We start from the raw sequence: 26,429 nt of genomic DNA, 5'->3' as shown, positions 1-26,429 counted from the left end.
GCTTGTTCACGGCCCACAACTACGATGCAGTCAGAGAGAATCCAGAGCACTGAATATTATCTAGAGCTTGTCTGCTGTTATCTCACAGCATGTTTTTTGGGGCCAGACCACAGGCTGAATGTTACGGCTGTCCCCAGGATACATGTATGACTGAGGCCAGTGGTAGTAAGATAACTAACTAAAATACAGTGTAGAGAAAACAATCCCATCTGGATGATGAAATACTATACACACACACTGATTGGGGTTTAATAGAGTTAGAAGGGGGGAAAAAATACACAAAGGCATCTGAAACACATTAATCACTTGCCAGCTATCGTTTTCTCTTAAGCCAAAGCCATTTTGAAATAGTTTATGATGCAAATTCCACAACAAGAATAAATCTGACTCCCAAAAGTAAGTCATACACTCCCAACCCACCAAACACACACCTCTGGTTTCTTTTCAGTCATCGTGTCAAAAGACTAAAACTCTAGTCTAGACTAAACCTCCTAATAATATTGAACTCTCTCTCTCTGTGTGTGTCTCTTTCTCTGTGTCTCTCTCCCTCTTTCTCTGTGTGTCTCTCTCTCTCTCTTTCTCCATGTGCCTCTCTCTCTCTCTCTTTCTTTCTCCATGTGCCTCTCTCTCTCTCTCTCTCTTTCTCCATGTGCCTCTCTCTCTCTCTCTTTCTTTCTCCATGTGCCTCTCTCTCTATCTCTCCCCCATGTGTCTCTCTCTCTCTCTCTCTCTCTCTCTCTCTCTCTCTCTCTCTCTCTCTCCATGTGCCTCTCTCTCTCTCTTTCTCCATGTGCCTCTCTCTCTTTCTCCATGTGCCTCTCTCTCTCTTTCTTTCTCCATGTGCCTCTCTCTCTCTCTCTCTTTCTCCATGTGCCTCTCTCTCTCTTCTCCTCTCTCCATGTTGCCATCTCTCTCTCTCCTCTTCTCTTTCTCACTGTGCCTCTCTCTCTCTCTTTCTTTCTCCCATGTGCCTCTCTCTCTCTCTATCTTTCATCCATGTGCCTCTCTCTCTCTTTCTTTCTCCATGTGCTGTCTCTCTCTCTCTTTCTTTCTCCATGTGCCTCTCTCTCTCTCTTTCTTTCTCCATGTGCCTCTCTCTCTCTCTCTTTCTTTCTCCATGTGCCTCTCTCTCTATCTCTCCCCCATGTGTCTCTCTCTCTCTCTCTCTCCCCATGTGTCTCTCTCTCTCTCTCTTTCTCCATGTGCCTCTCTCTCTCTCTTTCTCCATGTGCCTCTCTCTCTTTCTTTCTCCATGTGCCTCTCTCTCTCTCTCTTTCTCCATGTGCCTCTCTCTCTCTCTTTCTCCATGTGCCTCTCTCTCTCTCTTTCTCCATGTGCCTCTCTCTCTCTTTCTTTCTCCATGTGCCTCTCTCTCTCTTTCTTTCTCCATGTGCCTCTCTCTCTCTCTCTCTCTCTCTCTCTCTCTCTCTCTCTCTCTCTCTCCATTCCTCTCTCTCTCTCTTCTTCTCCATGTGCCTCTCTTCTCTCGCTCTTTCTTTCTTCTCCCTGGTTCCCTCTCTCGTGTCTCTCATCTTCTCCATTGCTCTCCTCTCCTCGCGTCTCCTCTTCTTCTTCCTTTCCTCTCTCTCTCTCTCTCTCTCTCTCTCTCTCTCTCTCTCTCTCTCTCTCTCTCTCTCTCTCTCTCTCTCTCTCTCTCCCCTTCTTTCCCTGATATGGAGAGATTTTATGAGTTTTATTCTGCAAAAAGTCAATGGTTTTAATTGTGATCGCACTTTATTTTTAATGGACCCCAGTGTTTTAAATGTTTCTAACATGTCTGTTTTTTATAAAAGTGTATTTAAAACATGGACTCTGTTCGGCCGTGGATCCCAAGGCCCGGCGGTGTCACTGTATTGGCTCCTAGAAGAGCCTTTAGTGGGAGGAGGACGACTGGACATCAGAGACACTCCTGCAGGCCTCACACAAACCCTGGTGTGCCAGAACTTCACAACCTTGAGGAGACTGGTGGACACTGCAGGACCAGACTTCAAGGACACGAAAGCAGTGGCCAAAGAACTCGGGCTACGATCACTGCGACATATGGAAAGCAACATCAACAAATGGATCAACAAGTTGTCGAAAGAAGAACTGCTTCTATTGAAGGAGTACCACGGAGGGACTGAAACACCCGATAAAGGCGACCCTTTCCCAGAACTGGAACTTTTACCGAAGCTTCATGGTTTTAATGGTTTGTACCTTGATACAGAAAAAAGACATGTTTTACCAATTTATGAAGCAAAAGGAAAGGAAATATACAAATGTTGTGTGAAAACTGTAAACAAAAGAAAGCTGGATGGGAGGAAAGACACGGTGTGGAGGGACAAGCTGGGGGTTTTAGACGACACTAAACCGACATGGAGAGTTTTTTATAAATTACCACTAAGAAAGCGAGCAGGTGATTTACAGTGGAGGATTTTACATGGGGCGGTGGGGGTTAACGTTTTAATCTCCAAGTTAAACCCTGATGTTTTAAAGACTTGTCCTTTTTGCACAGAAACAGAAACTGTTTTTCACTGTTTTTTACATTGCAAAAGACTTAACCCTCTGTTCGAGCTGCTGAAAGCACTTTTTATCTCTTTTAGTGAAACATGGTCCCAGGTAGGTTTTATCTTTGGGGCTGGGTATAAAAAAAGAGAAAAACAGAAATGGGAACTGATCAATTTTATTGTTGGAGAGGCAAAAATGGCCATCTATATGAGTCGAAAAAACAAAATCGAGAAGACAGGATTGATCAGTCCCACTTCTGTTTTCAAGGCTCTAGTGAAAGCTAGAGTCAAAATTGATTTTAATTTTTTTAAAGCAATGAATGATTTGAGCACTTTTATGTTGAAATGGTGTTATGCAAAAGTTATCTGTTTTATTGATGATGATGATGAGCTAATTTTTAACACCCTTTTACACTAAATATCTTTTAAGAAAAAGTGCTGCTAGTTTTTTAACATTGTATTGTAATTTATTGCTTATTTAATAAAGCTGAGTTAAAAATAAAAAAAAAAATCCCCTTCTTTCTCCATGTGCCTCACTCTCTCTCTCTCTCCCCCCATGTGCCCCTCTCTCTCTCTCTCCCCCATGTGCCCCTCTCTCTCTCTTTCTTTCTCCGTGTGCCTCTCTCTTTCTTTCTGCGTGTGCCTCTCTCTTTCTTTCTGCGTGTGCCTCTCTCTTTCTTTCTCCGTGTGCCTCTCTCTTTCTTTCTCCGTGTGCCTCTCTCTTTCTTTCTCCGTGTGCCTCTCTCTTTCTTTCTCCGTGTGCCTCTCTCTCTCTCTCTCTCTCTCTCTCTCCATCTGTCTGTTTCTCAGATTGTCTCTCTTTCTCTAGATATGCTGGGAGCGAGTGAGTGGAGTGTTTGTGAGTGAGACCACGAGTGGGGCTGCTTGTGCTTCTTCTCTTTTTCTATAATATATATTCTGTTTTTTTGTTGTTGTTGTTGTTTTGTTTCTTGGGGGTGGGGGAGTGATTCATTTACTTATTTACCATTGGTCAGTAGGGTTATATATAGGTTTAAGATGTTTGTGCACTTTTTTTTGTTTTCCCAGGCCGTTTGCTACCAGGTGAGGGGGCTTTAGGGCTTCACACGCAGCGTAGTGGGGTGTAAGTTGTGATGTCTGCGAGTGTAGCGAAGTGCTGTTTAGCTGTTGTAAAGGTGGTTTTCTCAGTTCGGTAGAGAAGGCCACTGAACTGGTTGAGTGCCGAATTGTCATTGATGGAGATCTCACCCCCGTTCTCCCTCTTTCATTCATTCATTTTCTACCGCTTATCTGAACTTATCTGAACTGAACCTATCTCAGGCGTCATCGGGCATCAAGGCAGGATACACCCTGGACGGAGTGCCAACCCATCGCAGGGCACACACACTGCCATCAAAATAAGTGAATATTTCAAATGTCCCTCCATTTATTAGCGATGACATTTTAAAGCATGTTCTTTCTCGCTATAGAAAACTGGTCTTTAATATTAAAATGAATCCAAATGGAAGCGAATCTCCTTTACTGAAACGTGTTGTTTCGTTCAGGAGATTCGCATACATGATTGTAAAGGACGACGCAGAACTAGACTTGGCGTTAAACTATCGAGTGGATGATTGCTTCTTGGTTTTGGACACTTAGTTTTGCACTTGTCCCAATAAAAATAACGATAAGAACGAAGAGAACGAGAACAGATCAACTGAGGCGATTAGCGCAGACAGATAATGTAGGAGTGTGCTGCAGGGCCTGCGGATGTTAGACCGACCTCAACGAAAGTCGGTCCAACACCACACACTGATAAACAGGGATACTGAACAACTAAAAAATAAACAGGGGGCGATGGCAGTGAAATGGAGACGGAGTGTGTAGCTCTAAAAAAAAAAAAAGAGAGAGAAAAAACTCAGACTGAACCAATGACTGTAGACTCCTTAAAAAAGCTGACTTATAAAAAGCTGCGGATCAAAACGACACAAAGTGAAAGTGAGCTATCCGACTCCGGTACAGTTCTGTCCCAGAGTGAATGTTTTTTATAATTATAATGTAGATGTTTCTAAAGAAGGTTAAAGAATATTTCCCAGATTTAATACAGTTAGCCACAATACAACACTTAGTGGAGGAGTTGGCTTTCTATTTGCAAATAGGTGATTTTATTTGTACAGAACTTGGCTTGGCCAGAAACCATGTTGTACCTCATTTACCCTCACGCAATCGTCTTGTTAAAATCGTTAACACACACGAACTAAGTGACATTTGGAGGTATTTAAATGGTAATCGGAGGCAGTACACTTGGACACACATGCGATTATGTTTTATCCCACGCAAGATTAGACAGGTTTTATGTTTTTAGACACTATGCCATTTTTAAAAGATGTATCATTTTACCAGCCAGTTTCTCAGACCACAACATGATAAAGTGTTCTTTTATCTTGAACTCTATTAAGCCTCAAAGTGCTTATTGGCACTTAAACACAGTTTTATTAAGTAACAAATATTTTAGAGAACATTTTGTTTGGAATGATTTTAGAGCCAAAAAAAATGTCTTTGCCAAAATCCCACCAACCTTGTAACGAATGAAAAGGGCAAATTAAACAGTTTTATGCTCTCAACAGCTCTAAAGAATTAACCAAGTCATTGAAAGCCTTAGAGGCGGATATAATCAAATTGCAAGAACTACCAGAGTCCATGCAATATCAAAAAAAAATATACGGAGCTTCTCTCTGAGAGATGGACTCACCTGACTGAAATTCTAGGTGTGAAAACGCAGGGGGCTCTTGCCCGGTCCAGGTTCCAAAATGTAGATCAGATAGATACACCATCTAATTTTTATTTCAGTTTACAAAAGAAACACGATCAAAAAGACTAATCCACACCCTATGCTCTGAGGGGGCACTTGTGCTAAACCCCAGGGATATAAGAAAGAGAGCAGTTTGTTTTTATGAACAGCTCTACAGAAGTGAACTTGGGCCAGAACACAATTAGGATAGTGTCTTCAACAACTAACTGCAGATACCTGAAGAAGCTAATGTAGAACTCTCAGGTGCACTGAACCTAGAGGAACTGCACAGAGCCATATAGCCATGGTATAAAGTCAGGTAAAGCACCAGGGATTGGTGGTCTTCCTGTTGAATTTTGTGTTTCTGGGAAGTACTAGGAGAGGATCTGCTTTAGGTAGTTAACAGTTTGGCTGAAGGAAAGCTACTATTGAGTTGTCGCAAGGCAGTCCTCACCCTTTTCCCCAAGAAAGGGGATCTTACCGACATTAAAATCTGGTGCCCAATCTCGCTTCTCTGTACTGATTACAAACTGCTCTCAAAGGGACTAGGCAACAGACTGAATAAAGTAATGGACCAAGTCACCCACCTGGACCAAACTTCTTGTGTTCCCAATAGGTCCATATTTGACAAGGTATCCCTCATTAGGGACATTCTTGAGGTCTCTAAGCTGCTTAACTTTGACATTGAGTTGATCTCATTAGATCAAGAAAGGGCATTTGACAGAGTTGAACATCCTTACCTGTGGAAAACTTTAGAAGTCTTTAGAAGTGGTTTGTGCCAGGATTTTATAAACGAAATCAGGGTTCTTTACAGTGACATAGAGAGCATAGTTAAAGTTAATGGTGGCCTATGCATTCTGTTCAAGGTCAATAAGGGGGTAATACAGGAATGTGCTCCATCTGGCATGTTGTATTCTCTAGCCATAGAACCACTTAACAAATAAAAAAACCTACATGGCCTTCACCAAATCATGATAATGCAATTTACTTATCGTCTTATGCTGATGTGACAGTTTTTATTAGCAGACAAAGTGATGTGCAGGTTTTAATGAATTTGTTTAATGATTTTAATGTATTGTCCTCTTCAAAGGTAAATTGGAGCAAAAGTGAAGCACTGTTGTATGGAAAATGGACAGAAGGTAAGTCTGACAGTCTGACCTGGAAAAGAGATGGCTTCAAATACTTAGGTGTGTTTCTAAGGGATGAGGCAACCACACAGAGAAATTGGGAGGGGGCCATAGAGTAGGTCAAAAGGCAGACTCGGAAAATGGGAATAGATAACACCCGAATTGTCGTACAGAGGGCGTACTTTAGTGTTTAACATCTTAATAGCTTCCTGTTTCTGGCACAAGTTGGCCTGTGTAGATACACCTCCGTGTCTTCTGGCCCGAGATGCAAGCTGTTCTGGTGGACTACTTCTAGGACAAGTTGCATTGGGTGCCCCAGAGTGTGCTGTACCTACCCAGGGAAAAGGGTGGGCAAGGACGGATAAACCTGCGAAACAGGACAGCGGCCTTTCTGCTGCAGTTCACACAGAGACTTCTCAATGGTGCAACAGGCGATTGCATCCACCTTGCAGCACAACGCTGAAGGACTGCAGATGGACAAGAGTCTCTTCCTTATGGACCCTACAAAACTGGACACTAGCAGGTTACCAGCATTTTACAAAAAAGCCTTTATGCCTAATGTCTGGAACTTTTTTCTCACTGCAAAAGGCCAACAAAACTCACTTTCTTCACGTGATTCTGGAAGAACCGATAATCCAAGGCGCGCTGTTCGACATCTCAAACAGCAACTGTTCTTTTCCTGGACTTAACAGGATACTACAGGAAATCAAGTACAATCACATTGGGGCACCTAGTAAACTTGGATGGAGCAGAATTTGAGAACACATAGGAAGTAGCTGCACGTCTGATCATTTTGACACAAACAGTCACTCAGCTGCTGTCAAAGTGGAAAGACATTCTAACAGCTGAAGAAAGAAGACTGCTATCTGAACACTGCAGCAAGGCAGCTAGCCCAAACAACAGAGACCCTTTTTACAGCATAACCCTACAGCCCAAACTGGAGGACTACACAGGACCTTTCTTGGAAGCTGGAAATACTATGGTTTTAAATTTCTCACATGTCACAGGGAAAAGTTTTGTGTCATGTTTTTTAATAGAAAGGTGTTAGATAAAAAAAAGTTGATACACCCAGGCACAATGTACTGAGTCTAAACATAAATGTAAAAGCAGAATGGAGAACGCTGTACAGTATAAGCCACCATTAACTGGGTTTTAAAAGGGCAGGAGACCATTAAAAGGGCAAAATGTCCTTTTTGTTTAAACAGGGAAACTGTGATTCATGCTTTTACACAATGTCTTCGATTGAAACCACTATTTATGATTTTACAGAATCCGTTTAACTCTTTTAAGGAAACGTTTTCAATGTAAACTTTTATCATTGGCAAAATTGGCCATCTACAGTATGTCAGCAGAAAAAACTAAATAGGCAGAACTCTAAGTCATGATGTTACTGCACTTTTCAAAGCCTTTATCCAGTCAAGTGTGTTGACTGACTTTTGTTTTTATAATTCAGTTGACAATCTCACTGCCTTTGAATTCAGATAGACATTTTTAAAATGCCCTGTTATTTTCTTAGCACTTTCAGAATAATCTGTATAGGAAGATGTTATTTATTTATATGTTGTGTGTTCTGACTTTGTAAATTTGTTTGCACAATGAAATAAGTGAACTTTTAAAAATAAAAAAACTTCTGTGTCCCACCCTCTGTGTCCCGCCCTCTGTGTCCCGCCCTCTGTGTCTGTCTGTCTCTTCGTCTCTCTCTTTCTGTCACTACATCTGTCTGTCTGTCTGTCTGTCTGTCACTACATCTGTCTGTCTGTCTGTCACTACATCTGTCTGTCTGTCTGTCTGTCTGTCTGTCTGTCTGTCTGTCTGTCTGTCTGTCTGTCTGTCTGTGTCACTACATCTGTCTGTCTGTCTGTCTGTCTGTCTGTCACTACATCTGTCTGTCTGTCTGTCTGTCTGTCTGTCTGTCACTACATCTGTCTGTCTGTCTGTCTGTCTGTCTGTCTGTCACTACATCTGTCTGTCTGTCTGTCTGTCTGTCACTACATCTGTCTGTCTGTCTGTCTGTCTGTCTGTCTGTCACTACATCTGTCTGTCTGTCTGTCTGTCTGTCTGTCTGTCTGTCACTACATCTGTCTGTCTGTCTGTCTGTCTGTCACTACATCTGTCTGTCTGTCTGTCTGTCACTACATCTGTCTGTCTGTCTGTCTGTCTGTCTGTCACTACATCTGTCTGTCTGTCTGTCTGTCTGTCTGTCTGTCACTACATCTGTCTGTCTGTCTGTCTGTCTGTCTGTCTGTCACTACATCTGTCTGTCTGTCTGTCTGTCTGTCTGTCACTACATCTGTCTGTCTGTCTGTCTGTCTGTCTGTCTGTCACTACATCTGTCTGTCTGTCTGTCTGTCTGTCTGTCTGTCTGTCTGTCACTACATCTGTCTGTCTGTCTGTCTGTCTGTCACTACATCTGTCTGTCTGTCTGTCTGTCTGTCACTACATCTGTCTGTCTGTCTGTCTGTCACTACATCTGTCTGTCTGTCTGTCTGTCACTACATCTGTCTGTCTGTCTGTCTGTCTGTCTGTCACTACATCTGTCTGTCTGTCTGTCTGTCTGTCTGTCTGTCACTACATCTGTCTGTCTGTCTGTCTGTCTGTCTGTCTGTCACTACATCTGTCTGTCTGTCTGTCTGTCTGTCTGTCACTACATCTGTCTGTCTGTCTGTCTGTCTGTCTGTCTGTCACTACATCTGTCTGTCTGTCTGTCTGTCTGTCTGTCTGTCACTACATCTGTCTGTCTGTCTGTCTGTCTGTCTGTCACTACATCTGTCTGTCTGTCTGTCTGTCTGTCTGTCACTACATCTGTCTGTCTGTCTGTCTGTCTGTCTGTCACTACATCTGTCTGTCTGTCTGTCTGTCTGTCTGTCACTACATCTGTCTGTCTGTCTGTCACTACATCTGTCTGTCTGTCACTACATCTGTCTGTCTGTCTGTCACTACATCTGTCTGTCTGTCTGTCACTACATCTGTCTGTCTGTCTGTCTGTCACTACATCTGTCTGTCTGTCTGTCTGTCACTACATCTGTCTGTCTGTCTGTCTGTCTGTCACTACATCTGTCTGTCTGTCTGTCTGTCTGTCTGTCACTACATCTGTCTGTCTGTCTGTCTGTCTGTCTGTCACTACATCTGTCTGTCTGTCTGTCTGTCTGTCTGTCACTACATCTGTCTGTCTGTCTGTCTGCACTACATCTGTCTGTCTGTCTGTCTGCACTACATCTGTCTGTCTGTCTTTGTCTGTCACTACATCTGTCCTGTCTGTCTGTCTGTCCACTACATCTGTCTGTCTGTCTGTCCTGTCCTACATCTGTCTGTCTGTCTGTCTGTCACTACATCTGTCTGTCCTGTCTGTTCACTACATCTGTCTTCTGTCCTGTCTGTCACTACAATCTGTCTGTCTGTCCTGTCTGTCTGTCTGTCACTACATCTGTCTGTCTTCTGTCTGTCTCACTACATCTGTCTGTCCTGTCTGTCTGTCGGTCACTACATCTGTCTGTCTGTCGGTCTGTCTCTACATCTGTCTGTCTGTCTGTCTGTCTGTCACTACATCTGTCTGTCCTGTCTGCTGTCTGTCACTACCTCTTGTCTGTCTGTCTGTCTGTCTGTCACTACATCTGTCTGTCTGTCTGTCTGTCTGTCTGTCACTACATCTGTCTGTCTGTCTGTCTGTCACTACATCTGTCTGTCTGTCTGTCTGTCACTACATCTGTCTGTCTGTCTGTCTGTCACTACATCTGTCTGTCTGTCTGTCACTACATCTGTCTGTCTGTCTGTCACTACATCTGTCTGTCTGTCTGTCTGTCTGTCACTACATCTGTCTGTCTGTCTGTCTGTCTCTACATCTGTCTGTCTGTCTGTCTGTCTGTCACTACATCTGTCTGTCTGTCTGTCTGTCTCTACATCTGTCTGTCTGTCTGTCTGTCTGTCACTACATCTGTCTGTCTGTCTGTCTGTCACTACATCTGTCTGTCTGTCTGTCTGTCTGTCTGTCACTACATCTGTCTGTCTGTCTGTCTGTCTGTCACTACATCTGTCTGTCTGTCTGTCTGTCTGTCACTACATCTGTCTGTCTGTCTGTCTGTCTGTCACTACATCTGTCTGTCTGTCTGTCTGTCTGTCTGTCACTACATCTGTCTGTCTGTCTGTCTGTCTGTCTGTCACTACATCTGTCTGTCTGTCTGTCTGTCTGTCTGTCTGTCTGTCACTACATCTGTCTGTCTGTCTGTCTGTCTGTCTGTCACTACATCTGTCTGTCTGTCTGTCTGTCTGTCTGTCACTACATCTGTCTGTCTGTCTGTCTGTCTGTCTGTCACTACATCTGTCTGTCTGTCTGTCTGTCTGTCTGTCACTACATCTGTCTGTCTGTCTGTCTGTCACTACATCTGTCTGTCTGTCTGTCTGTCACTACATCTGTCTGTCTGTCTGTCACTACATCTGTCTGTCTGTCTGTCTGTCTGTCACTACATCTGTCTGTCTGTCTGTCTGTCTGTCACTACATCTGTCTGTCTGTCTGTCTGTCACTACATCTGTCTGTCTGTCTGTCTGTCACTACATCTGTCTGTCTGTCTGTCTGTCTGTCTGTCACTACATCTGTCTGTCTGTCTGTCTGTCTGTCTGTCACTACATCTGTCTGTCTGTCTGTCTGTCTGTCTGTCTGTCTGTCACTACATCTGTCTGTCTGTCTGTCTGTCTGTCACTACATCTGTCTGTCTGTCTGTCTGTCTGTCTGTCTGTCACTACATCTGTCTGTCTGTCACTACATCTGTCTGTCTGTCACTACATCTCTGTCTGTCTGTCACTACATCTCTGTCTGTCTGTCACTACATCTGTCTGTCTGTCACTACATCTGTCTGTCTGTCTGTCTGTCTGTCTGTCTGTCTGTCGGCTGCTGGCTCATGCATGCTACAATATAATCAGACCTCTTTTTTCTAATTTTAGATATGGCCGTCCTGATCATGAGACAGCTACCACCTGGGGAGCATGAAGTCTATCTTTGAGCCTTATGACAGTGCAGACAGTGCCATCCACCCTCTTCCACATGCATAAGCTATCTGTAGTCCATGATTTGCTATTGTTTGTGATTGATAGGGGAACTGTGGTCTCTCCCAGCCAGACAGAACAGCCATTTTTGTGAATACATCAATATTAGTTTAAATATATATTCAGTCTAAAATGTAAAATGATATTCCAATGTCAAAGAACTCCAGACAATTGACTGAATGCTTTAATGTTACACAAATGGAGAAAATTTAGGTGTTGTGCTGATGCTAGTCATATGTGAGTAAGTGTGTAGCTTTAAAGGGCTGATAGAAATTGGACTTATAGGTTTAAATAAATATTTCACTCGCACACACTCACTTACCCATTCTGTGTGACGAGGCACTGGCGTAGGCCGAGCTTGCGGAAGATGTCCACTGTGATGTCCATGGGCGTGTGGTCAGTGATGGCTAGTGGACTGAGGTCCATGATACTGCGTAGTCTGAGGGGAGGAGGACCATCGCAAGGCTGAGCCGGAGTATGTTCTGTAAAGAGGACCTGTGATGCTCCCACAATGCCATCCTGGTTGCGCCGTGCATTATCTGGTAAAGAGGAGAGAGAAACAGGAAGATGAGGATATAAAAATATAAAATAAACAAAAGGTTGGTTGTGTGTCTAGAGATTTTCAAATACACACATATATATACACGTATATTAAAATCGCTAGACACACACACACCTTCGCCCATCTCACCTATTGATATAACCAGGTCCCTCCGCAGCACAAAACCCACCAGCCTCTGAGTCTCCTGGGAGACGACTACAGGGAAACCGCTGTATGATGTATCTGTGATCACGGCCTCCACTTGGTCCACGCTCATGCCACTCTGCATGAGGACAGAAAGTGGAGGATCAGCACGCTGTGGACGCATTACATCCATGGCCAGGGTCTTGTGCTTAAACTCCTCCTTGGGCTCGAGGAAAGGGTAGCCGTTCAGCCGGATGTGCGCCTCATAGATGCCCTCTCTGCCAAGTGCGTCCGCCACCCACTTACTGGTCATAGTGGCTGCCATAAGGGGCACGATGTACTCCAGTCCTCCAGTCAACTCAAACATGATGACCACCAGAGACACCGTCATCCGAGTTACACCAGCTTTACAGGGAAATGAAGCAAGAGGCAGAGAGAAAGATGAGCAGAGAAAGATGAGCAGAGAAAGGGGGAGGAAAAAAGAGAACATGATTAGCCATGATGCAGCAGAGCAATGCATAAAACCTTTCACATACAGGTCAAGAGCTTTAGTTAATCTTCACATCCAAAGGAATGGAGGAAATTCTTGATCTCAGTCACTTTAACCATGACATAGTTGTTGGTGCAAAATGGGCTTCGTTGAGCATTTCTGGAACTTAAATAATCACTTTTTACAACCACATCTCAGAAGACATGAATCTTGAAAAGGCTGAAATCTTAAACATTGAACAGGATGAGCTACAAAACAAAAATAGCATATCAGGTTCCACTCCTGTCAGTCAAGAAATCTATGCTAACTTGATCCAATTCAGAGACCCTGACTGAATTATTATTTTAGGTTACCAATATAATATTAATTACTAAGTTGATTGTTGGCTATATTTTATTATATTATTAGAATTTCTGGCTTCTTAAAAATCCATCAGTTCCTTAAAAATCAGTGAAGGCCTGAAAGGGACAGAGAAAAGAATAAAAATTGAAAAGAAATTAAACGTAATATTGATGATCGACTGCAAGCTTTTTTTAAACAAGCACATCAGACTGGATCAGAAGTCCCACACAGAATGTAGTTCAGACCACGCATCAACGATTTTCCTCATCAGATGAGCTTTAATACTTCAGTGGTCTACATTTAACGTCTGTCATGCAGGCAGGCCTCCAGCACCACTTACAAGTTAACCGCAAGGGCCAGGTTGAAGGTTTTATGAGCTGTGAAATATGTGCTGTGGACTTACTGGGTTACAACTGGGCAGCAATGAGCATGGGTCAGGATGAAACAAGCACTTGTAATTAAATGTATGAGTGAGCACATTCCCCTTAGTGGAAAGATGAAATGGGGTGATTCTGTGATGTGCTTTAGAAGTGAATTAGACATAGACATACCCAGACATGCTGCTGCCCCAAGCATGGCGTAGAGGCCTGGAGTGATGCATTTGGCGCTGGATGGACAGCCACTCAAGATGGACCAGTCGTGGTTGTAGAATACCAGCTGCTCCATGCCAATGCCCAGCAGTCTGCCCGCTATCGCCCCCACCGCCATGCTGGGAATAAACAGACCAGAGGGCACCTACGACAGAGAAGTGCAAACTGGGCTAAGATCAGAGCTCAATGAGGCAAGTACATAATTTCAATATTGTGATGAATGTGTTGGGGGGCTTTGTGGGGGTGACACTGGAGGTCATTCATTCTGATTTCTGGCAAAAATGGCAAAGGATTATCCAACTTCAACATATGATCATTCTACATGAAGTTAAAAACTAAAACATTTCCCCAAATGATGTAGAAAAGCTCTCGAACCTTGCCAATGCTTTCTGTAGAGATTAGGTTCGGTAAAAAAGGAGACAGTTTATCAAACACGGCTGTGCAAACATGTCTGAAAAACATTGCTAGTTGTTTGTAATACCTTCATGCCAAATGTAACCACAGTAATCAGCGTCTTAAAGACAAGTGCTAGCGCCAGCTGCCAGATGGCAGTGTACACTCCAGGCCCGGCGGCTCTTTCAGACAGGCCGCTGCTGAAGTTAGCAGCATGACTTAAGTTGGCATTCACTGCTCTACCAGGCACTTGCGAGATGTAGTCGCACAGCTGGGATGAGTCGAGCAGGCTGCAGTCGTTGAACAGCTCGGAGATGAGATGGCTGCCGCTCATACGTGTGAAGTCATTTGGAAAAGCCAACATTGCTGTAGCCAGAGCCACCAGCACCACCTCTAACACAGGGTAGTGGCCCAGGCGTGTGTTCTTCCTCCATCTACACCAGGTAATGTTTGCCCGGATGAAAAATGCCCCCCATAGACCACCAAAAATACCAAGCAAAATGAAAGGGAAGAGCTCCAGAAGGTGCCATGGGGTGTGGAACTCTACATGGAAGAGGACGAGTTGGCTGTTGCCAAAGGGATTGATGGAGCGTAGAGTGAAGGCGGCTACCAGAGCAGCGAAAAACGAACGCCACATTGTCTTCAAGGGGAAGTAGTAGCTGACCTAAACGGGGATAGGAATACAGAAAACCATCAACTACGGTATAGCAGGAACTAGTCTGAACATAAGAACGATGCTTGGCACTCAGTTAATTATACAGTAATTATACAGTGTGAGATATTCAATTCCAAAATTATTCAAAAGTGATCAACCCAGTCTCTGGATTTGAACCATATTAATAAGGAATCAGGATTTTTTTTTAAAAAATGATCCACATCTGCAAACTTAAACTTGGGTTGTACATGAAGAAGTGTACATAACAAAATTACACACATCCATTCACACACACTACAGACGATTTAGAGATGTTAATCAGCCTACAGAGCATGTCATTGGACTGGGGGAGGAAACCAGAGTACCTGGAGGAAACCTTATACTGTGGAGGAAAGCATGGGGAGAACACATTACCTTCAGGAATAAATTTATATCAAAATTAGCTTATATAAGCTTTAGTAATATAACACTATAATAATCATATTTCTGATTTATTGTAATAGGAAATGCAAGATCATTTCGTATATTAAATATAGTTTCACCTGCTAAGTCTTTTTTTTTTTGCTTTGTATATAAAATCCTCATATGTTTTAAAGGGTGCCAATAACTATGGAGTTGACTCTACATATTATTGCTGCACACACACATTCTGTGTGCCTCTGTGAAACGGCATTTCAAGGACACGTTAATAATTTCAGAAATAATTCAGTGCTTTAATTCAGACCTCTTCCAGACTGAAGAGAACTCCTCCTATAGGAGCTCCGAACGCTACAGACACGCCCACAGCGGAGGCTGCTGACAAAACCTGAAACATTCCAAACACACACACGGACACAGATGTACACATTTATTAGCCTTCATATACATGTGCAAAAACAACAAATCATTACCCCGAACTTATTCCCCCATCACGGGCTAATTAAAACGCGCATGTACTGTAGATATCCGGTTTCATCAAGAAACATCCGTTAAACATTAAACATAATTATTATTATTACTTTCATTTCCATTCCGGTGTAAATGGAGCTAATTGAAGCAGTAAAGCGTAGCTATCTGCCTGCTCAGTAATCTGTCCAGCTCAGTTAACTTTTGACGTGTACTCTTACCACCGTGTCTGGAGCAAACGTCTTTATATTATATTACTGTTTCTTGGCTTAAAGCACAAAGGGTCCTGTCTTCTTCTTCATCCGTTCTCGAATCCCTCCCCAACCACTTTCTCCTTATCTTGTTGTGCTTTACCTCAATCTCCCACCCTTTTTTTCCTTATCTTTCTATCACTCCTCTCCATTTCCCACTCCCTCCTGCCGCTGCCCCGTGTCTCCTACCTCCCTCCTCTTGGCCTCGTTCTTGCGGTACTTGGTGAAAAGATGGCAGAGGATGTTTCCACAGCAGCAGGCCACATGCACTAGAGGACCTTCTTTCCCCAGACTGAGGCCTGAAGACACGGCCAGCACGAGTGTGATCGTTTTTATCACTAGAGTCCATTTTCCTAAGTAGCCCCGGATTATAAACCCACTTAGGATGGTCTTTATCTGAAAGAAACAAAGAGGGAAAGGTTTAACACCGACACGATTCTGTACTCTGACACAGATCGACTCGATACAGGACAGAGTAATGAATCAGTGTCTTGGGAAATGCATGATCATCAGCAACCTCTAATCCATTAATCCACACAGGATGATCCGTGGAAGGGAGGAACTTAACATTTTTGCATTCCCTGGATCATCATTTGTGTGACAGTGTCTTGCTCTTGGCAGGAACCGAGTGCTGAAAAGGATATTTTTTGGTAATGGATCATTCTGAGCTTAAAGATCTCAGCTAAGACAGAGGAGAGATTTCTTACAGTCTTAAAGACATATGCTTTAAAACAATCTTTTATTTTAAGACTCTTTTTTTCCCCACATGAAGGGATATGGCAATCTGGGATATTTGTGTGTGTGTGTGTGTGTGTGTGTGTGTGTGTATTATGCAGATAACAAGATTTTCTGCAAACTTGTGTGTTTTTTTATTATTACTTTTTTATTTCCTCTGCTACTTTTGTTTCAGAAATCAAGCAAAAACACATGAGAATTATACTTTCATGCTGCTAAAACACGCCAATGCTCTTTTACTCAATAGGTAGAGCTTTTTTAAGAAAACGCGCGCGCACGCACACGCACGCGCACACACACACACGCGCACACACACACACGCACGCGCACACGCACACACGCACGCGCACACGCACGCACGCGCACACGCACGCGCACACACACACACACGCACACCATTTTAGCCAAACTGACTGCAAAAAGTGCTAACAGGCCACTAATACTAAGATCAAATTCAGATACTGAGAGAGAAAAGAAAGTGTGTGCATGTCCAAGTGTCTGACATTATTGGGTGAGACAGTCAGACACACAGGCATCTCACCTCAGGGATTCCTGAGCCGCAGGCATAAGGGGCGAAGGCTCTGACGAGGACCACAGCCAGGTATGAGAAAAGCAGAGCCCAGGTCACATACAGCAGATAGTTCACCACATGGGCACTCGTCCCCTAGTGCACACACCCAGAACAGTACCATCATTTACTTCTTAGTGTGTGCACGTGTGTGTCTCTACACATAATGTGATATGCTGTAAATATGCAAAGGAAAAATCTCTCCTTAGTTGTAGGACTGTTTTAATAATAGTGTAAAGATGATGTAATATATCCAGTGATTGAAAACTTTAAAGACACATAATAATCATAATTAACACCAGCATGTTTTAGATTATATCCACTATGTACTGCGGGCTGGAGGCCTGACATTTTAGACAAGCAAGTAAAAATGAAGCATTGTTTTCACATCCTGTTGTGGTTTTGAACTCGACACCACTAGAGGGAGTAACTACCACCACACACCACACCAACTAGATCTGAACTTCATAGCTGACTCAGTAACAGCCAAACCTCTCTGTCTATGTGTGTTTTCACATAAATACTGACCAAGCTTTTCCCCTCTTTATTACATGTGGTTGCACCGGTGTGCAAGAACATAAGCTATTGGTCTGCCTGTGTTTGTGTGTATGAGCCCACACCTCACTGACTCCCAACGTGAGCTCAGCCCAGCTCTTCCAGTGTGGACACTTGTCTCTCTCCTGGAAGGTGGTCTCTTTGGAGTTCCAGCAGCAGTGCTCGTGGTTGAACCAGAAGCCGTTCAGACACACTCCCTCTTTCAGGTCTGTTAGCCAATGAGCTGTGATGTCTATGCCTCCAGCTAGTGCTCCTGGAGTGGGGGGGAGAGAGAGAGAGAGAGAGAGAGAGAGCGACCTGAAGCATCTGTATTACAGTATTCTATCAATTTCAACGCATCATTATTACAGACATAACCAGTAGAAAGTGATGATTTAACCAGTGCTAAAGGTAATGCTAATCAACCAGTAGTCAGGAAGAACAAACGCATTGGTGTGTGTGTATTACTTAACACTTAAGGCATTACTAACCTGATGTGAGGCCGATGAGGAGCATGAGGAGCCAGCCAGAGAAAGCATCACTCACACTCAAGAGAAGATCCAGTACAGACTGCCTTTTCTTCTTGTTGATCTAAAGGGGGGGGAGGGGGGGGGTGCAGAATGCTTGCTCAAATCACCTCTGAAACACAGTGTAACTCTGGCCCAGGTTGTGTCCTTCACGCTCACCTCTCTGTGACGATCTCGGTCCTTGGATTTCTCCCTCACCCAGTCGATGGTGTTGAAATCATCGTATGTTCCCACCGCATGCAACCCATCGTCTAACAGATCCAGCAGCTTTGCAGTGCCATTGTGTCCACGGCCTCCTCCTGTACTGTAGCCTGAAAAAACATCATTCATTTTAAATGCACAAGGTCATATAAGCGCAAATGTGACATCAATGGAAAAAAAACTACTAAAGAGGAACAGCTCAATTTAGATCTGACTCAGAGTTAAAGGAACTGTGCATGAACCAGATCACCACAAATATGGGAGCCTTTATTATCACCACATATACAATAGAGCACAGTGGAATTTTTTTTTCTTCACATATCCCAACTGAGGAGGTTGGGGTTGGAGCACAGGGGCAGCTATGATACAGAGCACATGGAGCAGATAGGGTTAAGAGCCTTGTTCAATGGCCCAACAGTGGCAGCTTGACAGTCCTGGGGCTTGAGCCAGTATGAGCAGTGTTTGACAGGAACAGTGTATGTATTTCTAACACTCAATAAACCTAAAAGTAGATGCCTGACAAAGACACAACACGAAAATGTAAAATCCCCTCATCACTGCATGGGACTGGGTATAGAAATAGCAATAGGAAAGAAAGAACAGCTTGAATATATATAATATATATATAATTTCATTAATTATGTTTACCTTCTGCTCTATGTTTATGTTCTGTAAAGCTGCTTTGAGACAATGTCTATTGTAAAAAGCGCTATACAAATAAACTTGAATTGAATTGAATATAGTTGTTTAAAGCCAGGGATTGAAAACTGACTAGACTGTCAAGGTTACTATCTAATTTCCCACCATGTTCATACACCAAGTCAAATAAAGAGTATATGGCCTTGCAGGATTAAACAAAGGTACACACGCAAGCATATTGACTAAAGGCTTTAAGACGTGCCAAAAAGTTTCAATCGAACAAGTAGAGCAGGCTCGGTGATGGACAGGATGAGTTACATTAAGGGTGTGAAAGCAAGGAGTTACAAATATTGGCTAAAAATATCATGATAATTAACTGCACCTCATTAATTAAATAACCTCCTGTACTGTAAAGATTCATCCAAAGTGCTTTTTTAGGAAGCGTTTTTATGCAGTAAAATCTTGATATTTAAAAAGTTTGTTGCACAAAACATTAGCGTGTTGGTTTTTTCCGATACACTGCAAGTTGTTGCAGTTTCCTTAAAAATGTCACACAACACAGAAGACAGAGACACCTCCATGTCCTTTATTTCCTCAACTCTCTTTACCAGGATTTTTTGACAATTATGCAAATTATAAAACATTCTCTCCACTTCCTTTTTGTTAACAGAATCTTTATGCACATGGATCTTATATTTTGTGATCAATAACAATGGCCTAGGTTCAGTAACAAATCGGATTTTTCCAATATTTGCAGCTCCCCCTGTGCTTAAAATAATGCAGGACAGGAATAAAAAATTTCAACAAATGAATTCTAATCAAAAAGTTTAATAATACATGAGGCTTTTATACAAAACATCTTGATATTTCATACAGGAAAATATTTATATAGCACTTGGCCGTGATCCTTGTACACTGTAGTATCTTGTGGAGCTGAGCGCTGTTCAGGAAATATTTACAAAATGAAGAACTGAAAGTGTTGAGAATAAAAAAACAAAAATATTAGTGCACTAGTACGTTTTAACAGCAGGTGTTTAAGACCCTGTGTTTGCTGTGTGCACTGAAACACTAACCCACTGCAATGGATCTGTGTCAAAAATGATCTGATCTGGCTTAACTTTATTATTATTTTTTTTATTATTAAATGTCATATTTAGTGTATCGGTAGGTCCTGACACAACATCTCATCACTCTGTAATTAGACACTTTTGCAGTTGTAGAACTTCCAGCTCTGCTCGTATGCCCTGTAAGGAATGTGAAGCCTAATGCAACATCTATTCAGAACAGCTTTCTCGACAAGACTGTGTGGTTCTTCATAATGTAATCGAATCAATCGTGAAGTTTAGTGTAGCGTTGCATCAACTCAAAGTGGTGGCAAGCTATTCCACCGCTTAGGGCCCACTACTGCGAAAGCTCAGTGTCCCCTGCTTTGCAGACGGCATCGTTGTACGGGCACGATTATATATTAACCTCATCATAAGCTATACTGAAGTATCGTTGATTTTATAACACTAAACTTAACATACTAGAAAGAAGTAAAGCGGAACAAGATCGCAATCTTCATTTCTCATAATATTTTGAGGACAGAATTCGCATTTAGGCAAAATTTTGCCTACAACAGAACAGCATTATTCCTGTTTTTCACTATATTACCAGTGACCAAAGATGTTGAATCATGTGACACACACACAGTGAGTGAATCTAGACAAGCCAAAGAGGAGAAACAAGGTCAGAAAGGTCAGTGTAGAGATCATTTTAAAAAGATCTCAAATTTCGGTCTGTAGTGAGAAGCAATACATTCGAAATAAAAGTAAATCATGTACGAACATTAAAATGCCTGTGCATGATCATCCGATTATGAATCATGGCTGCAGGAGTCAAGGACAAGTTTCATACCAAAGTGGTTTAGGAGTGTCAATGTCACAACATCAGCCATTAACTTTATAAAGAACTTTGGGAGGAAACACTGCACATGATTCCTGTGTTTGAACCCATTCATATTAGATTATCATGTGAAATCAGAGAGGCACAACTTGATTTTAAATTGAATTTTCTTAATTTTACACTATGCAGTAAAATACATTTCTCTGGCCATCCTCACCAGTCATCTTGTGTCTCCCGATATGTCTACCCTAAAATCTTCAGTTCCTGGTATTAGTTCAACTGTGAGCTTGCACATTTTAATATAAATTGTAAAATCCACACACTGATGAGTAACCTGTACATATTTTGGCTATTAGAATTACATCCAGATATGAGAGCAGCCGCAGTCACTAAACATCTGCTACCACTAGTATAAACTGACTATGTATAAAGATCATCATTGGACATTACCAAATGTTTCTCTCCTTCACGTCAGGAAATACTACTAGTTTTATATGTCTTTAATAAAAAAAAACTCAAGACACTTTATTGTGATATACGTGTATTGAAGCTTTAAAGACAGTCTCAGCTATAATAAATAGTTCAAGTTCAAGAACTCTACTGGAAAAAATCAGTACTATTATAACATAGATGAAGCCTTTATTTTGGATTACACTTGAGAAGTGTTGAGATAAAACACAAGCAAAGACATCCATACAGGTCCGAAGTACCCGAGAATTAACCGGATGTCCACAAAACATATATTGTAGCAGACAAAGGAAACATGGCAAGGACATCACACACACACACACACACACACACACACACACAACACTGTTACCAAATTTCAAAAAGACCAGAAGTGATGCAGACCAACCGAGAATCGAACAGCTACAAACTGTGGAATGTGCTGACTCAGAATCATTTGCTTCCTTTAAGGCTAGAATCTCAATAATCTTAAACCCGCCAAGGAACTGAGTGGGAAGCAATAAAATCGTGACACGTTAATCGTCCTTGCAGTTTGCGGTTTATTCTCCATCCATTTGAAGATTGGTTCAATATAGCAATGTATAACAGTGATTTCCTCAAGGTCAACAATACTGATTCTCAATGAAAATATTATGAAAGTGAAGTGAAGTGACATACGGCTAATTACGGTGACCCATACTCAGAATTTGTTCTCTGCATTTGACCCATCCAAAGTGCACACACACACCGTGAACACACACCCGGAGCAGTGGGCAGCCATTTATGCTGCGGCACCCGGAGAGCAGTTGGGGGTTTGGTGCCTTGCACAAGGGCACCTCAGTCGTGGCCGGTCCGAGACTCGAACCCACAACCTTAGGATTACGAGTCAGACTCTCTAACCATTAGAGGAACACCCCCCTCTCACCCCCGCCGCCAGTCGCCACATATTCTCCCATGGTCACGTGACATACACTTAACATGGCTCCTACACAACTCTTATTCCTCATTTCCTGGTATTACTCAAAACCACCCAACCTGGGGAGCATGGGAAACGGCTCGCTTTGGTTAACAGCTTTCCTTATGAGACTACTACTCACCAGTGACCTTTGGCCTTGTCTGGCCTATGATGCTGATGGGATCAGTCCACAGGGAAGCAGGATTTGTGGGAGAGAAGAGTGTGTATATGACTCCCTGCATGACCTGTTGTAACTGCTGTGTTGCAACAAGACTAAAATTCTGACTAGCTGTTTTTCCTGGAACTCAAAGAACAGAAGGAATGAAAACGCAAGTTCCTGATCCCTCGAGTGGGAGTTAAAAAATAGCAAAGCTACAGTGTGCTTAACCTCCTCAGTGTTATCCTTCTCGTCATCATGTGTGATATAGATGTAACTGTTGTATTCAGCAAAATATGAATGCCAAATTTCATTAAAGATATAAAATTTTGTTTTAAACCTGACTATTGAATTAGGGGGCAAAAGACTTGTGATATATTGCTTCACCGTTGCGAGTCACCCTAACCATCCTGTACTAGACATTTAATGGCAGTGCAATGTCAGGGGTAGAAGGTCAGATCCGGTAGGAAATGTGTTCATACACACCAGTTAATATATTACATAAATCATCAAAGAGCAAATTTAGGCATAAAAGAAATCTGCTACATGATGAGTTTCAGGAAAGTAATAATAAATCCCTGCATTATATATATATATATAAGGTATAAATAATAAGGTTTTCATTTGGTCATGTATTAGTAATAAAAGCTGTTGGCTGCCTGCCTGACAGGGAACATTATTTGCCAAAAAAGAAAAAGTAATTATGAAAAGTAATGTTTTTGTACTGTATACTCATACAAAAAATGTCATTATTCAAATCAGCCAATCACGTAACAGCAGCACAATGTAATATACATGTCATGCAGATACAGTACAGGTCAAAAGCCTTCATCAGGTATCAGACTTCACAATGGGGAAAATGTGATCTCAGTGACTGAGAATAGAATAGTTGTTGGTTTTCTCAGTGGCCAATCTGTAATACATTCCAGCCACAAAAACACATTAAAAATGAGATCAAAATAAGTGAAGAGCTGTTTTTTTTTATTGTTTTCTTTTTTTTTTACGCCAACCACCTGCCCTTCAAATGCCCTCACAATCCTAATTGTACAGGATGATAGTAGAACACCCCCCCAGACTAAACACTGATATAATCTACTCTTCTGCTTCTCCTCTTGTAGCCCTCTGATCTAGGCACAAATCACTGTGATCTAATCTCACTGCAGGATGTAAAGACACGTCAAACTCAATACCTTTACAATACAACGAAAAGGAAGAATCACAAACCATAAAAACCCTTCCCCAATCCTATTACTTACTTCTCCTTCTTTATCTAGACATTGACAGAAAAAAGATGAGATCATTTCTACTGACTAGGAAAGAACGAGGTCACATTGCTCTAATCACATACAGGACTATCAACACTCACCCCCCCGCCGCCAGTCGCTCGCTCGCTCACTCTCACTCGCTCACTCTCACCCCCGCCGCCAGTCGCTCGCTCGCTCACTCTCACTCGCTCACTCTCACCCCCGCCGCCAGTCGCTCGCTCGCTCACTCTCACTCGCTCACTCTCACCCCCGCAGCCTGTCGCTCGCTCGCTCACTCTCCCTCTCTCACTCTCACCCCCGCCGCCAGTCGCTCGCTCGCTCACTCTCACTCGCTCACTCTCACCCCCGCCGCCAGTCGCTCGCTCGCTCACTCTCACTCACTCACCCTCACCGCCAGTCGCTCGCTCACTCACTCTCACCCCCGCCGCCAGTCACTCACCCTCACCCCCGCCGCCAGTCGCTCGCTCACTCACTCACTCTCACCCCCCCCGCCAGTCCACTCACCCTCACCCCCCGCCGCCAGTCGCTCGCTCACTCACTCACTCTCACCCCCGCCGCCAGTCACTCACTCACTCTCACACCCCGCCAGTCACTCACTCACTCTCACACCCACCCCCACTCACTCACTTAGACCCAACAGTCACTCACACCCTCCCCTACCGAAATTCACTCACTCACACCCTCACCAACAGTCACTCAGTTACACCCACCAACAGTCAGACACATACACACACCCACCACCGACAGTCAGTCACACACACACCCCCCTGGACACACACACCCGACACTCGCACACACACACCCCCCGACACTATTTCTCACTCCTACCAACACACACTCACACAAATTCATTTGAAATACTGTGCTTTAATGAGGAGCAGCTTCAGAGTGTTAGTGACAGAAGGAAGAAAAATGAGGAAGGAAAAACTGTGACTGGCTTTATTCAGGCAGACTAAACACCACTTCAGTGCAGAGAGTAAACTTCCTTGTCCTGTAATGAAATGTATTTGACATCACTGAAATGTCACCAGTATCTAAGAAGCAGCAGTGTGGAGAGTGAACATGATGTCTGTACTGGTGCCCTGGACAAACGTCATGTTTAACAGTACAATTAGATAACCATGCATTAACCACAACCAGGAACAGTATCTTTCCCCAGACAATCACCCTGATTAACAACTCACCATCCTCATATTCCCTGCTTAATATCTATAAGTACTGCATTATCAGAACTGTCAGTCATCACATCATCAGTACATGTTACACACACTACTGCTGCTGTATATTGTACAAAAGCAAAATATTACACAATACTGTTAATTGCACTTCCCACACTTTATGTACATAACTGATCAGTCATATATTCTATATTCATATTTTTTATACTCATAATTTTTGTATCACATTTGCATTTCTTGTACAGTCTGTATTATCTTGTATAGTATAATGTTATTTATGTCTGAGTCACAAACTACTGGAACCAAATTCCTTGTGTGTGTCAACATCAACACATTTTTCAGAGGCCTTTTCCCTCTGTAAATACTGTGTTTAAAGTTTTTAGGCCACACATACAAAAGTATAGACATGCAGTGCCTGTTTATGTATAAAAAAAATAATTAAATAAAAATAGAAAATTTAATTAAAAATAAAATAAGAATTACAATATAAATATGATTTACTTGTATATGAAGTGAAGGGAAAATATACGGAAAAGAATATTCATTAAAATATGAAATATACAACAAATATATTTTGTTTTAGATCATGCATAAAATCTAAATGGTTAACATTATTATAATTATTTGTACTGTAAAGTATGACTACAACAGACTGCATTAACATTAGTTAATGCCATTTATTCACTTCAATTCATCTGTTATTGCTTTTTTTTTTTTTTGTACATGTGCCCATTTTGTCATCTCATGATTTTGTATTCTGGCAAGATTTTATCTGTCTTGCTGGAGAAAAGTTAATCTGTCAAAGAAACAAGATATTTTGGGTGTATGGGGAGAATGAAGAAGAGGAATGAGAAAAAAGGTAAAGAGAATCAGCTTTAAAAATCTTCCCCGTTTTCCACTGAATCATCATCATGTACTGTTCCTGTCAATGCTCCAACTGCACACATTAAGACAACATTCCACTCCATTTATATTCAGAATATAGCCAACCCCACATGAATCTACAATAACAGCTCTGGGTTAAGAAGAACAGGATTTCTATGCTGGATGCGTACCCGAGTTGTGGTCCCACTCGTCGTATGGCATATCTTCGAGGAGATCCTGAGCTGTGCCACTGAGGTCAACCAGGTCATCATCACTGCTTCCACTGTTGTAGTTGTCATTATAGAAGCCACTGTTCTCCATCTTCTGTCCTTATACAACACAAACAAGCAAACAGGATTATGATAAGTAATCAGTGACACACTGTAATAGTGATAAACTCGAGGAGCCCGACTCCTGCTCATTAATGTCTAAAGTCTGGGAATGTTTAATGAATCCTGGTTTAAAATGGCCTTAAAAAAATGAGATGAACTTTGAACCTAATGTGTACAAGAAGCAGGAAACTTGTTATATACACATTCACATGCATATATAAAACTGAGTAACATTTGTGAGGCAGATGTTCTATATTAAAAAGGTAGTAAAATATGGATTTGAAAGATCAATGCCAAGTACGGACACAACAAACACACTTTTTCCAACCCCATGGACACTTTTAACCCAAATGACTCACACACCACAAGCCAGATCAATGAAAAAAAAAATACATTAAAAGGAACTCCAACATGAAACACAGTGCATGTCTTTATATTGCAGTACAGTATGTG

The 26,429-nt window shown here is 42.3% G+C and overlaps 1 protein-coding gene across 3 annotated transcripts in view; it reads right to left on the bottom strand.

The window, feature by feature from the left end:
• The window catches only part of clcn5b (chloride channel, voltage-sensitive 5b), a 31,128-nt gene that overhangs the window by 3,551 nt on the left and 1,148 nt on the right, over nt 1-26,429 (bottom strand). Inside the window, exons 2-13 of one of the 3 annotated variants that reach the window (XM_047815934.1) lie at nt 25,836-25,968; nt 18,214-18,365; nt 18,019-18,118; nt 17,614-17,801; nt 16,967-17,089; nt 15,880-16,086; nt 15,279-15,359; nt 13,988-14,563; nt 13,468-13,651; nt 12,091-12,489; nt 11,722-11,938; nt 1,727-2,031 (exon numbers count right to left, since the gene is read on the bottom strand). In XM_047815934.1, coding sequence (XP_047671890.1) covers nt 1,785-2,031; nt 11,722-11,938; nt 12,091-12,489; nt 13,468-13,651; nt 13,988-14,563; nt 15,279-15,359; nt 15,880-16,086; nt 16,967-17,089; nt 17,614-17,801; nt 18,019-18,118; nt 18,214-18,365; nt 25,836-25,965 — 2,604 coding nt within the window. In that variant the 5' untranslated portion in view covers nt 25,966-25,968 and the 3' untranslated portion in view covers nt 1,727-1,784. Of the gene's footprint in view, nt 1-1,726; nt 2,032-11,721; nt 11,939-12,090; nt 12,490-13,467; nt 13,652-13,987; nt 14,564-15,278; nt 15,360-15,879; nt 16,087-16,966; nt 17,090-17,613; nt 17,802-18,018; nt 18,119-18,213; nt 18,366-25,835; nt 25,974-26,429 lie in introns of those variants that run through there. The other 2 variants (XM_047815930.1, XM_027178335.2) reach the window with 2 other exon arrangements.

Source organism: Tachysurus fulvidraco, chromosome 1 (assembly GCF_022655615.1).
Source record: "Tachysurus fulvidraco isolate hzauxx_2018 chromosome 1, HZAU_PFXX_2.0, whole genome shotgun sequence".
Classification (NCBI taxonomy): Eukaryota; Metazoa; Chordata; class Actinopteri; order Siluriformes; family Bagridae; genus Tachysurus; species Tachysurus fulvidraco.
Note: the sequence above shows the minus strand (reverse complement) of the source record. Positions and strands in the feature narration are given on the sequence as shown.